We start from the raw sequence: 15007 nt of genomic DNA, 5'->3' as shown, positions 1-15007 counted from the left end.
GCTTTCCTGACAGCGCTGGCATTTTTTACAGATCTCACTACTAAAAATCAAAATAGGGATAACGGTTCATACATAACGGTTTTGGTCAAAAACCGTTATGTATGAGCGCACTTTTAGTGATATATAACGGTTTTACAAAATTTTGTTATGTATGTACTGTTATCCAAATTTATTTGTAACAGTATCAAATTAAGCGTTACATATTTGCGTTATCTATTAGTGATATAAATAACGATATTATTAAACCGTTAAGTTATACGTTATCTATGAGCATCTGCTTTATAACGATTATTTTAGCGTTAAGAAAATCGTTATATATAAGTATTATTTATTTATTAATTTTATTTTTATTTATTTATGTCATTAATTCTAATTTTTAAATAAACTAAATACCTCCCTCAATTTCAAAATCAGAAATCTAGGGTTTCAAGTTTCACTTTGAATTTCTCTTTCTCCGGTGAATCTCGCCACCGCCGCCGCCGCTGCCGCTGCTCGACCGTTCCTCACGCCCTCTGCTCTCACCGTTTCAGGTATTCCTACTCTCTTACTCGTTCTCTCTCCCCTTGCCATCTACGCTTCCTCCCCGATCTCCCTCCACCCCCTGCTCTCGTTCGCGCCGCCGCCGCGAATCGCCGCTGCGTATCCTTGCTATGGTATCCTCATCGTTGCTCCTGTCGAAAGCTCGCAGAAGTTCGGCAGTCGCCGAGGAAATCTCGGCTGCGGCGGGCGATGAGAGCGTGATTCGGGAAGATAAGCTGCGGAGCACAAGGAATCATCGGCGACATACGACTGGACCGAGGAATGGTATCCGCTGTACCTCGCGAAGCAAGTCTCGGACGACGTGCCGCTAGGGCTCACCGCAACATCTGCCGCGGTTCGAGCAGCACCAACGGTCGTCGCCGCCAGTTGCACCTCCGCCATGGTGGTTCTCGGCTATTGCTGCCCCATTTTCTTCTTCTATTTTGTTCTTTTTCTTTACTTATTCTATGTTAAATCCTTGTTCTAATTCTTCCCTAACTATTCCCCTATTTCAGGAATCGACCGAATGTCGAACGTTTTCGATTCGAGGGTGAGAAATGAGCAAAGAGGTCTGCACAAAATCTCTAACTATAGAATAGTGATTTATTACAAGTTCTAGGAACAAGTTGAGGTTTTGTTCACTGCCCATGTTAGAATTCTTATGGCTTTTTGTGAATTAATTGGCATTACTTGATGATGATATTCAACCTATTTCTAGCTCTAATTATAAAGCAAGTACTTGTGAGTGTGTATGTTTTCCCTTTGTTTCAGGAACATGAACTCAGCTTTATCCAGGCTGACACATGTTTTAAATGATCATGTTATCCTAATTAAGATTTATAAACTTGTTTCATATCACTTATTAGCATATAATGTGAAAATCTATGCTACTGAAATTTTAGCTTAATCTAAATTTTTCACTTTAACAGACCAATTAACATATATGAGTAGTTTAGTTGCATTTTCTGATTCCTCATACTGTTGCATTTATCTGGAAGGCACTTGGTTGTTTTGATTGTCCTTATTGTTTATGTTGGGCTGCTAATTTCCTATTGCCTTTACCGGTATTTTGCTTATTAATTGCATCTTCATAGCATATTATACTAGTTTTCAATTTCCAATCTATCATTGTAGCAATGGCTTATCTAGGTTCATGGGTTAAGCCCCAAAATCCTAGGGGACCCTTTCAAAATCCATGTTCTTTTCCAATGATAGATTGGCTTCTCATATTGCGTTGAACTGATTAACGATTAATCGATGAAATTTCCAAGAACAAATCTGATATGGAGACCATCTTGTCCTATATTTCCAGCCCTGGGTTCAGAAGCGGCGGCTTGCTTATGTAAAGCATAAACATGTCATTGTAGGAATCCTAAAGCATTTTAGTTCAAGTCCTTTTGGGAAGCTTAGCACAGAAGATGGAAAACCTAATGTTGATGTATTAAAGAAGTAAGTTTGGTGCTGTCACTTGTCACTATCTTTGCTTGCTATCTCTTTCAGCACTTTATTGATACCTATGATCTGGTATTGTAGGATCTTTAAAAGGATTGATGATGACGATGATGGAAAACATTTCACGCATAGAAATAGGGAGCAAATGCGATCTATTTTGCTTTGGTTGTAGCAAATGCGATCTATTTTGCAGCAAATCCTTTCATGCATGGAAAAGGATCTAGTATTGTAGGATCTGGTATTCCAATCTTGTTTTGGTTGCTTCAGCAAATGTGATCTATTTTGGGGATCAGAGCAGAGCAGGTGAGTGTTGGTATTATTGAAAAATAGAGAAATATGCAGCAACAGCAATGGTTGTTGCTCGAATGCATCTTCTCATCTGAAAATCTACCAAACATTCATATTCTCAGTCCCAATTTTCTTCACATTTATACTTTTCTTGTTTTATTGATTCTATCACACATTCACACTCACAATTTCACATATATGAGTAGATGCATAATTTGTTGTAGTCCTCTGCAAGTCGATTAACTCTCAACATTTCCTTTCACTTTGATTACAGAAGGTGAAATCTGCACCCAATCCCAGCCTTCACTCTTTCGGGTATTCCTTGGCTTAAAGCTAGATTGTACAGAAGGTGAAATCCGCGCCCAATCCCGCGCCCAGTCCCAGTTACTCTCGATCTAGCAATTAGCGTTCTTAAAGCTGGATTAAGCACAAGAGCAAAGGTAGTGTTATATTCCTTGGCTTTATTTTGGAGAACAGTGGCATGTCTATGTTCTTGGCATTGTTTACTTGACATGTTAAGCTTATCTAACAACAGATTTTTGTGTATCTTTAAACTAGATTTTTGTGTATCCCACACTAGAATTAGGATGGACCCTAACATGTAGTTACTGATATTGGGCATATTTACTAGATATTGGGATGCTGCTGGTAAATACTAGATATCCTTCATTGACATATGTACTTATAATATTGCAGGTGTATGTGCTAGCATTGTTATTTGTATGTGTAATATATTGTTAATTACTGGCATATATTTTATTTTATGGAACATTACAAGAGGAACTTAGAATTGATTGCGTTTGATTTTCATTTTTCATTTCGCGCATTTGCAGGATGGAAGCTTGGATGGATGAATGGATTGCTTTTGACTGAAAGCTGCTTCAGAGTATCATTTTTTGTTGAAGATTGTAAATGACTACTCTAGTTAATTAGATAAATTACTTGGTTGGTTAAATAATGGATGATTAAGTTATTTTGATATATTTGACATTTTGATTATGGATGGGTGAAGTTATTTGGATGATTAAATATTTATATAATATATGTTTTGGTTGTAGTATATGTTGTGTTTGAGATATTGTATATTGTATAATTTGTATTTAGGAAATTACAAAAATAGTAAAAAAAAAATGCTTAAATTCTGCATTTGAAAATACATAACGGAAAAAATAAGTTTTATAACGGTGAAAAATCGTTATGCTTGCTATCATAAGAAAACGGTAATTAACCGTTATGTAAAATATAAAAAATCGTTATGTATAGTTACTATATATAACGGAAAAAATACATTTTATAACAAATTTTACCGTTATGTATTATATTCATATAAAACGGTAATCAATGTGTTATGTATACCTTATTTACCGTTATGTATACATAGTATAGGTAACGGTATATTACCGTTATGTATGAGCGCCCTCATACATAACACCATTATATACAACGGTAATTTTGGTACATACATAACGGAAATTTACCGTTACGTATGAGCGTTTTTTTTAGTAGTGTCTGGCGATTGCTCGACAGCTCTGGCAGCCTTGTTAACTCTGGACTTCTCTTCAGCTCTGGCAACCTTTTTAGCTCTGGCAACCTTTGTTTGCTCTGGCATCCTTGACAGCGCTGGCGGTGTTGTCTGCTCTGGGAGAACAGTAATAGCTAGAGCCTGATGAGCCTGCAAAGGCTGACCGTGAAGTTTTCCGGGCTGCTGCTGCTGCAGCTGGTTCAAGGTACCAGAAAGTTGGCCAACAGTCGTTTCAAGGCGCTTGATAGTAGCGGACTGACACTCCATGTTTTGCTTGGTCATCTCCATGAAAGACTGCGTAGTATCCTCTAAGGATGACTTCTGGGGCTGAACCTATTTCTGAAACTGCTGGGGAGCAGTCTTAAACTGCTGCGGCTGCTGAAAGTTCCCTTGTGGCAGGGAGTACTACTGGGGGTACTGCTTTTGATACTGTGGAGCATTCTGAAATTGTTGAGCAGGCTGAAAATTCCCTTGCTGCTGATACCTCAGTGGATATTCTTGGGAAAAGTTTTACTGCGGTGCATAAGGCTGCTGACCTCTCCATCTGCTATTGAAGTTTTGTTGGCCTTGATTATACGTCAACCCATACTGCGGTCTGCTCTGAAATCCTTGCGCCGCATAAACTTCAGCTTCACCCTCTGGAGTATAATCTCTCATTCTATGGCATTCATTTATTCTGTGGCTAAAATCACCATAGATTCCACAAGGCTCGATGTTCTGCGTAGGTACAGGAGGGGTTTCCATCTTGCTCATCTTGAGCTGCTGCAATTCGCGCATCATGGCAGCCATCTGTTTCTGCAGCTCGCCAGTCGGTGCTACGGCGCTGGCCTTAGCCTTCTTCCCACGGACTGATTTCTGCTGGGAGCTCTCAACTAAGATTTTGAATATTTCCATTAGCTCGTCTGCAGTCTTCCTAGCAATGTTCTCTCCTACAGTGCTGTCCACCATGAATTGGGCAGTCTGCACCAACCCGTCATAGAAAAATTGCATCAACATTACATTGGTCAGTTGGTGCTGCGGGCACTGGTGCAGGAGTTCTTGAAATCTCTCCCAAGCCTCATGAAAAGGCTCGTCCGTTCTTTGGATGAAGTTCATGATTTGAGCTCTGATCTCCTGTGTCTTGTGATTTGGGTAATACTTCAGCATGAACTTCTCGCAAGCCTCCCCCTAAGTGGTTATAGAGTTGGACGGTAGAGATAGCAGCCACGTCCTCGCCCTATCCTTAAGTGCATATGGGAAGCACTTGAGCTTTAACTGATCTTCCGTAAGATTCAGCAGTGGGATGGTTTGCACTTGAGTGCAAAAGTCACGAATGAACTGCAGGGCGTCCTCATTCGGCATCCCGTAGAAAAGAGGTAGCAAACTTGAATCATTTGGCTTCAAGTTGTAATTTCTTACGGCAGTAGGGAGCACAATAGCTGAGGTGTTAGTGTTCCCTATGACGGGCCGGGTGAAGTCTCCCATATACTACATATTGTTTTGCGCCATCTCTTCTTTGTTGTGGTTGACTGGCTCTTCTTCTTCCTTTTCTAAGGATTGATCTGCACAGTCAGAGTCAGAGCTCGCGGTATCCTTCAGACTGGTGTCAGAGTAGAAAGCGTCTACTTTGGTACGCTCCTTGCCCTCAGAGTCAGAGTATACAGCGTCTGCTCTGTCACGCTCCTTTCCCTCAGAGTCAGACTCAGATCCTTTCTCTCGTTCTTCAAAAACTTCTTTGCTACAGTTCTTTTTTGGAAAATACCCGTGTTAGTGTTGTCCAAAGGAGACACTAGTTTTCTTTTCAGACTATGGCGTCCCTGCATACACAACACTTAACACACGGATTAAACGCACCGGAGGGAAAGAGTGACAGAAACAAGAAAAAGAAAAGAAAAAATAAACATAGCAAATAAAAACAGAAAACAAAGTGACACAATTAAAACGCCTAAAACCTTCCCCGACAACGGCGTCAAAATTTGACTCAACCTAAATACTACGCTAGATTGACTCGCAATAGGACGAGATCTATTGTAACGTGTAATCTAACTCAAGTCGTCTCTCAAGGAAGATTTAACAGGGCTTCTAATTGTATCACAACGAAAGCAGTAAAGGTTGTCGTTTGAAAACTGTAAAATTAAACTAACGCTTATAAATTAAACTTAACGTGAAATTAAACTCGAAATTAACTAGGCGAAACACAAAGACATAATCATAAATAAATTACTAACCCTAGGCAGAATTAAATGGTAAAGTAAAGGTTACTCGAATTTAAACGCTATTACACTAGGAATTTAAACAACTGTAATTAAAAGCTTCTAATCTAAACTGACATAAACGAAATTACATAATTGAAAGAAAAACATAATGCAAGTAGAAGCAAAGAAGTAACGTAAATAAAATAAATACCAATAACGTCGCGAGAAGCGAATTACTGTCACTTGATTACAACTCGAAACGGAAAACTAAATCAAAAACGAAATTGAAAACTAACTTAGAACGAAAACTATGAAAACTAAAGAACTATGAAAAACTATAAAAAACGTAAAGTATTTTGATGCCTAAGGTGGAAGATATTCTTGGTCCGAAGGCTGAAGGATAATTCTCATGATGAACATTAAGCCCTTTATATAGACTACCTTTCATCAACCCTAAAAACCATCAAGAGCGGCCCATCAAAACTGGGGTTAAAAGATAGAGTCATGACAGCAAAGGAAACTTCAGGTTGGAAAGAGTGCTCGGCAAGTAACAACAGCGCTGGCGAGAGTTTGCTAGCTCTGGAGCTGTGCTGCCAGCCTTGCGCGTGATTACCAGCGCTAGCAATTGTGCGCGCAACTGTCAGCTCTGGACACGAAGTCAGCTATGTAGAATTGTAGTATGCTCTGGAGATGTAGTCTGCTCTGGAGATGTAGCTTGGTCAGCTCTGGAATTCAGCTCTGTCGACTTTGGTCAGCTCTGGCTGCCTTGACCGCTCTAGGGAGTATTGTCAGCTCTGGCGTGGGATCAGCTCTGGCTAAGGTCAGCTCTGGATATGGTCAGCTCTGGCACCTTGGTCAACTCTGGCGAAGTTGAGCTCTGACTCTGAAAATCTACTCTGCTATGGATTTCAGCTCTAACTATGGAACGACAGCGCTGACAGTCTTATCAGCGCTGGCAAGGCAGCAAAGTATGGCACCACTTTGAGCCCAAATACGCACTTTCTGAACAAAATCTCCAAAATATCATTCTTTCTCCTATTTTATCAAAATCTCCCGCAACACATCAAACAGACTCATAAACGCACCAACTTCCAGAATATTTAACTCAAATTTAGCACAATCAAACCCCCAAATTAAGAACAATTAGGCATAAATCAGCAGAGATTAAAGTGTGCATGAGAAAGAAATGTCAGAAAATGTGTGATAGACATTTGCATGTTAAAAGGAGGAAAAATGTTATGGACATCGAGATGTGAAATGGCAAGACAATTATGATGGACTATCACGTGAAGAGTGTAAGAGACACTTGCATGTTCAATAGTTGGATTGAAAATTCAAACAAATTACATAGAGCAATGCAGAATTGAAATAACATAAATTAAAATTACATTATTGAAACATAAATTAAAATTACATAATTGCAAAACTACTTCGGAAATAAAATGGCAATGAGGTGGCTTTTCATCTCTTCCTCTTCTACAGATAAATGGTCCTTCGCCAACAATGCGACCAACATTTTCTTTTCCATCTTCAGAGAATTCATTTTAAGCTTTTCACGTTCCAATTCAATTTTAGTAGTCATTAACTCATTTTCATGATCTCTACTAAGTCTCAATGCACGGATTTCTTCATACATTTCATTTGATTCAGATGCCACTACCTTACCTTTTCCTTTCATTTTAGCTTTGTCTCTACATGTAGGACAAGATATAGTAGATCCGCCAGTAGTTGGAGTTTCTGGATTGGACGGGATAAAGTAATCACCATCTTCAGAAGTCTTAGACCTTTTTGTGCTGCCACCACTTTCTTGATCACCCACTTCATTGATTGCTAAGTTCCACTTCGGATGTTTACTCATAACATCATTGAAAACAACCAAATCTTGGAATTTATTGCCACCTGCTTCATAAATTGAGTGAGCTTCCATCTCTATATCTTTCTGGCTCATTCGACTTCTTTTTCTAGCATTTGCTTTTTTGCAAGCAGCAATCCACTTGTTTGCATTTTCATTAAGTCGTTTAAAACGACCTTTCATTGATTCGATATTCCTTGGGCTGATCTCATCTAGATTTTCTTTTTGAGCTTCATGATACATATTCTGCACACGTTCTCACATCATCGCCCCTCTTTGATTTTTTCCTTTTTGCTTATCTTCGCTAATGCAGATCCAAGAAGACATAAGCGCTACATCTTCTTTCACGCACCAAGCTACATTTTTTGTAGCTTTCTGATTTTTCTTTGGGTGTTCGACATCTTGAAATAAATTCCGAGATATGTTTTGTGAAATGGGATGTTCGTGAGGGGTAGAAATTTGGTTGAGGTGTGGAAAAAATTGAGAATTCTCGTAGTATTGAGAATTTTGAACATCTTCTGGATTTGAAAAATTTTGAGGGTGTCATTTGGATCCATGGCTTCAAAATGAAGAAAAAATGAAGATAGAAAATAAGGCTATTTAAAAGATTGCTGGGAAAATAAGGATATTGAAATGGTGGTGATGAAAAAAAAATTGAAGTCTATATATAGAGTTTTTTTTCCTAATTTTTAATTTTTTTATATTACAAATAACTATTAAAAATTAATATTTAAAATTATATATAAAATTAAGTGGCACCCAATGAAAGGGTGCCGCTTGGCATTTGACACTCTAATGCCTCAAGGGCGGTCATCCGCCCAATGTCATGCAAATTGGAGCAATTTTCATTTATTTTATAAACTTTGGCTTTTGTCTTCTTATGGTGACTTTCACCAAAATGGCACTGATGGCGGTGGTCTTACGTTTGACCCTTTGCCGAAGAAAATTGGTTTCGGCATTATTGACTATTAATTAATAATACTCATAATATAGATCTAATTAGGGCATTTATAATGATGGACACATGCACAAAAGTTAAATCAAGAAACGGGTAAATTTACACTCCTCATGATATGAAACATCTTCAAATTAAGTGTATTTTCCTTTCCATTAATTTGTAATCTATCTTCTCACCACTCCACTACGTGTGTTTGATATAATTTGTAATCAATAAACAACCACTAAGTTTGGTCTTAGACTCGAACTCTATTACAAACACTCTTCTCTCTGAAAGAAAAAGATTATGTAATAACCAACTAGGATTACTGAGAACATGCTCTCAAGTAATCATCAACTAGGCTAAAGATATATCTATTGATTGCCTAGTGATTCTAAGAGAGTTCTTGCAATCAGCCATTCTGCTCTCTTCTTCGATTCAATGTTTGTGAAGGTTGAGCTCGAATTGATTTTTCGATGTAGCTTTTACATTGATGATTGAATCGGATTTTATCTCTCTGCCTCCCCCCAACATACTTGGGGTGTCCTCATGAGCTTCTTATAGACAGCTCTAAAGAATAGATCCGTTGGTGGAGATCTCTTCTTCGAATCCTGCCGTTGTGAGATAACGTCTTAATCTGCTCAGGTTCTCTGTCTCCATTCTTCTTTGATAGATGGAGAAATGATCTTCTTGTCCTTTGGTACGGATGCTGCAGGCTTTTACATAAGAGAGAAAATTCTGTATTTTAAAGTCAAAGCCTCTGACTTCTTCAGAGATTGCAGCATGTCTTGGAAGTTATCCATGTGGCCTTCCCTTCTTTAGTTGAGGCGAATGCCATGACTCGTAAGTTTCTCAATTACTTCTGATGCAGTTTCCTTCAGTTGGGAGCTTTCAGTTGAGTCTACATCTCTTAATGTGTTCTGGACTTGTGCACAGCCTTCAGTCCAACAAGTCTTCAGTTGAGCTGACATCTTCAGTCATCATTGTATCTAGTCTAGCTATTCAAGAGACTCAAACAGTTAAGAGTATTAATACCAACTCTGGCTAGAGTGTGGCTATCAGTGGTGTTGGTATCATCAAAACATAAAGGCTAGATTTATCTTTTCATTTCCTAACAACCATGTTCGTCAGATTCATAAGCAATGTTCAATATACTACACCATGTTCAATGCGCATGTCCAATATACTACACCATGTTTATCAAATTCATAAGCAACATTCATTGAAACATTAATTTTAGAATCCATGAACTTACAGCTGCCAGATCCAGCTGCGGCGAAACCGCCTCTCTCTCTCCAGGCCGCTGAACACTCTGTCAGAACTACTGTGCACAACACCGGCCGTTGCGTTAATCAGCCGCCCGCACAAGGCGCGACCTTCACTTTCAGCAACCGAACTTTTCTTTCGACGTCGAGCAGCACGCCGCCAGTCCCTGCACATGTCAGGCAGCCGCGCAGGGCACCGCCTTGATTTCGAGACGCCAACCCCTTTGTGGTGAGAGAGGGTGTGGTGAGAGAAGGAAGGCGACGCAGTGGCGGCTCCTCCTAGGCCGTCCGCTGCCGGAGACGCGAGAGAAGGATGAGGGGAGGCAGCAGCGGTGGCGCTCTTTCCTTGGTCGTCCGCTGCCGAAAACACGAGAGAGGGATAGGGGGAGACGAGCGGCGGCGACGGTGTTCCCTAATTGGCCATCTGTCGTCGGTTACGCGAGAGAGGGAGAGAGGGACGACGCCGGAGGTGGTTCTCGGTGATGATTTTGCGGAAAAAAGGGGGTGGCGTGGCTGGCTTGCTGTCAGAGAGGGAAAAAGGGGCGGTGAGAAAACTGATAAGAGAAAATAGAGAGTGAGAAGAGATTATTTCATTTAGGGTTTTTACTTGTTGAGAGAAGAGCGAGAGTGAAGAGAGAGAACTGATGGAATTTGAGTAATTTACGGGATTTGCTAATCAGTATCAATTCAATAAATACAAATTTTACATTTTTAACCTTTTCGATTAAATAATTATAAATCACTAATATTTAATTACATAAAAAAACACAAATTCAGATGAGATCTGGTTCGTTGATTGGAGTGAGATGCATGACATTGATTTGGTCTTTATTCTTTATCTAAGGGAGAATGCAACCATATATATATATATATATATATATATATATATATATATCCAATGAGACCCCCTATTTTTAGTGAGATCTTAGACATGATCTCGTGCGTTTATTTTATCAATTATATGGTTGATATTGTACCTAGAGGGCGAATTATTTTCTCAGGGTTCGAATCCTGGAGGAAGCAAAATATTTTAAATTTCGTTATTCATCAGTATATACTGCATTGTTCATCAGTATATAGTGTCATGTTCATCAGTACATATGTTTTATTCTTTGGAAATAAGGGTCTCAGTGTCTTGCGACAAATAAGAAACTAAATAAAGTAAATAAAGTAAGAAGGGAGAACCATTTTAAGCCATTCGATCATGAAGATCTAAGGTGGATGCATCATCTTGCTAGATGGATGTAGAACCTGGGCTCAAATCCTGAATGAAGCAATTTTTTTTTCGAATGCAGTAAATTTAATAGTGAATGCATTAATTTGTATAGCATATGCAATAATTTTAATGGTTCTCATGTTCTCACAAAAAATGTGGTTCTCACTAGAACCACACCATATAGATAGTTAGGGGAGAGCTATAATAAGAACACTTTTAAGTATATAAAATTGGAACCGATCATAGCCGTTAAATTCATATAATTGGATGGCACAGATTAATCCCAAATATAACCTCTAGAGTGCATGGTTAAATCAAAATAGGACTAATAAGTAATTTCATCCTTTGAGTGATACGTTTTTCTGTAATTATAGCTATAGAGATATTTAACTTTATTCTACTTTCCATACTAGATCAAACCTTAAAGATATATCATTAAACTTATACTATTATTCGGTCCAATCTTCAGAGAACACTCAGCCGTTGCAAGGATGGAGATGGAGAATTTACGAAGTCATTTAATCATTCTTAATCCATATTTTAAGTTGTTAATTCACGTAATTCGTAACTAAAGTATTTTCAATTCGTGCATAGAATGAAAAATTTCCTTACTACATGAAAATATAATTCGTAACAAAAGTACTTCCAATTCGTAACATAGGTTACAACATTACAAATAATTCATTTGGGTCCCTAAATTTTCAAGCATTACTTACAACATTACTTATTAATTCATAACAACATTACTTATAATTCGTGAATGCATTGAAAATTTCCTAGGTTACAGCATTACTTCCAATTCGAGCATAATTTAATTGTAGGCTATTTTTCGCAAATCAAAACAAACTTAGCCAAATTTCAGTTGGAAATAGGTTGTAGACTGATACTTAAAAGTCTTCAGTAATTTGACATCAGTTGAGCACTGGGCTTAACTGATATACATGTAAGGCTTCAGTCTATAGTTTGTAAAACAGAGTAGAGTTATTAATTTCCCTGACTATCAGTTGAGTCGTCAGTAGGATTAATAACTCAGCAGCGAAATTTAAACTTAATGCGAATAACCTTTAGAAAAGGTTTGTCACTTATAAAATCCTTAGTTACACCTTACAGTTAGTCCAGTTCAATTGAAAACAGTTTAAGCACATACAAAGGATTAACTGAAAGCAGATAAAGAACACAAAGATTTTTACGTGGTTCAGAAACAACTTTCCTACACCACTACCAGATGATTAGTCTGACAAACGCTCTGGGCTAATGCTTCAAGGTGCATAGTAAACCCACCAACCCACTCTGAATTGGATTTTTCACTAACACTTAGCACGCCCTGACACTCTCGTGCCCAATCAGCGTCTCGCTAAGGTCTTTGGAGACAGAACCCTAGGTTTGAACCCCCTCTTGGCTTACCAAGTGCCAAGGTGAGCGAACTGTTTAGTTTTCTGGTACTAAATAGCCATTCAAACACTCTTTTCTCTCGGTTGAAAAGGGGTTTGGACTCTTCCAACTAAGATTACTGAGAACAGGCTCTCATGTAATCTATAATAAGCTTAAGATAAAACAAGAAGTGCCTAGTTTACTAAGAGAGTTTAGATAATCAGCTAGACTGATTTTACAACGATGAATTACTCTCATCTTCGATTCGAAATCTATCTATGAAAATGTTGGCTCTTGAATTCGAAAAAACTTCAGCGTATGTCTTCGAATCGGTCCAGATTGCAGACGTTTCTCAAGCTCTATTTATAGGCGAAGTCTTGAATTGATCCGTTGGAGAGATGGTCTTCAGGATTTCTGCCGTTGTGAGAGGATGTCACTTCTTGGGCTAAGGTGGCAATCTTCAGATACTCAATGTAGTAAACATTTGAATTGTCTTGTCCTTGGAGTATGTTGTTTCGGCATCTTTACACGCAAGATAAAGCTTTAGTACTTGCAAGGACGATCTTCAAATCTTCGGCATTTAATGCGGCGTGTCTGATACTCTTCACTTTAGTTCGAAGCTGATATTGTATTGTATGAATATCTTCGATTGGTGACTGATGACTTCAGTTAGGATGCGTCCTTCTGTTTGTCCAGCTCAATATGCTTCAGTTGTACTGCCTTCGATCTTCAATCAGCCGATCTTCAGTCTTTGCCGCTCCAGTCGAAACTAGTGAGGACTAAAAACACTTAAGTCCATAAGAGAAACATAAGATAGAGAAACTTTCTAATGGTTTTGGTATCATCAAAACTAGGAGGTTGGATATCTTTTTGTCTCCCAGCAATTTCTCTGTTTTTGATGATGCCAAAACCTTACAAGTAGTCCTAAAGCAAGTGACGACAAAAGAGTAGAATTCTAGATGAGGTGACTGAAGTTCCCCCTGAACAAGATATTGTGTCCTTGTCCAAGGTATGTTGAATCAACTGAAAAATGAGAATTTTAGTAGAACAAAAAAGTAGATAAGCAGTGATTATTTCTAAAAATAAATTGGAGCCTGGACAACAAAAGATTGTCATTAGTAAGGGATCAGAGAGTATGGAGATTTCATTGCTTAAGAAGCTAAAACAGAAACATGAATATCATCACAAGAAATCTAGCTAAGGCTTTTGTCCGTAAATCCCGAACACAGTTAGTGTGACATGGCTAATACTCTTTTGATGTTCAGTAGGATTGAACTTCCAGATCTTGCAGATTGTGTCGAATCTCCTTTTTGATGATTTCTCGATTGACCAATCTTTTGGGCCGAGGTGGAGATACCACTTTCAGCAGAGGGATCATCGGAAGTTTACAGATATTTCTTATAGCTTGAATTAATCGTTCAATCTGTGATTTTTCTTGCCAGTAGTTAAGAAAGTATTTCCATGGCAGCTCTGGTTTTCAGGATCCTGATTGATGTTTGCAAACTTGACCCATTTGGTGTAACTCTCCTTGAAGGCTTCCCACCAGTCGTTTAAGTCTTTTGGTATCCAAGAGTCATTGCGCTCGAACTTCTTTGCATGAGAAATCAGGAGACCTTCCTTGTAGAAGTTGTCCAGCTTCTGATGTGTTTTAAGTGATATAAAAACTCGAGGAGTGGCCGGAGCTTCAGTCACTTTCATCAGTTTCTTGGCAGGAGCTTCAGTCTCTTTCTCTTCTTCAGTTAAGGGCCTCTTCTGATGTTCAGTTGACTGGGCGATGGAGAATCCAATAGCTACAGCTTTTCCTTTTTCTTCCTTTGTATTTCTGGCTGGTCCTTCAGGAAGAGCTTGTGTAACACCCCAAATATTTATATTATTAATATTTTTTCTTGTACAATTTATTATGTTTAGATAATTACATGATATACATAGATAAACACCATTAATTTTTATCTAGTTATTATTATTATTATTATTATTATTATTATTATTATTATTATTATTATTATTATTATTATTATTATTAATTCGATTCCTATTAGAACTAGAACTCTTTTATCATTTTTACTTTTATCTTATTAGGAGATATACATAAAATACAATCTTTATAATTATCAAAACTCTTTGAAAATTAATATAAATAGAGGCATAATTAGTACCCTAAGACGCACATACGCGCAGATCCTAAGCAAGCAAAATCGGTACGCTATCTTCTTCCTTTATTTCTACGCATAGATTTCATGAAATTTTGTTTTAGTCTGATCTAGCCAGTAAGCCATTGAACATAGATTAGTAATAGAAAATATTTATTTATGATCACCCTCTTTTCCAGTTAGCCAAAAATCGAAGTTGCTTATGCTGCATCAGAACATCTTTTTACAAATATTTTATATAGGTTTCAAGTTATTAGTTTT

At 38.1% G+C, this 15007-nt stretch overlaps 1 protein-coding gene and 1 long non-coding RNA gene across 3 annotated transcripts; one reads left to right on the top strand and one right to left on the bottom strand.

Moving 5' to 3' along the window:
• The first annotated feature begins 254 nt into the window (after positions 1-254).
• On the top strand, positions 255-2629 carry LOC131019828 (uncharacterized). Of its 2 annotated transcripts, XR_009100467.1 has the most exons (5): positions 255-530; positions 1035-1088; positions 1887-1968; positions 2053-2274; positions 2606-2629. It is a non-coding gene; the product is annotated as an uncharacterized LOC131019828 (long non-coding RNA). The 2 variants fall into 2 exon arrangements; XR_009100466.1 differs by lacking the exons at positions 255-530; positions 1035-1088 and having other exon boundaries at positions 1753-1968.
• A 4752-nt stretch (positions 2630-7381) lies between these two features.
• Positions 7382-7990, bottom strand: LOC131023061 (uncharacterized). Its single transcript, XM_057952604.1, has one exon. The coding sequence runs from the start codon at positions 7988-7990 to the stop codon at positions 7382-7384; it is 609 nt and encodes a 202-aa protein (XP_057808587.1).
• Between the last annotated feature and the right edge of the window lie 7017 nt (positions 7991-15007).

This window comes from Salvia miltiorrhiza, chromosome 4 (genome assembly GCF_028751815.1).
Source record: "Salvia miltiorrhiza cultivar Shanhuang (shh) chromosome 4, IMPLAD_Smil_shh, whole genome shotgun sequence".
Lineage (NCBI taxonomy): Eukaryota > Viridiplantae > Streptophyta > Magnoliopsida > Lamiales > Lamiaceae > Salvia > Salvia miltiorrhiza.
This window is presented reverse-complemented; position numbering and strand designations above follow the sequence as displayed.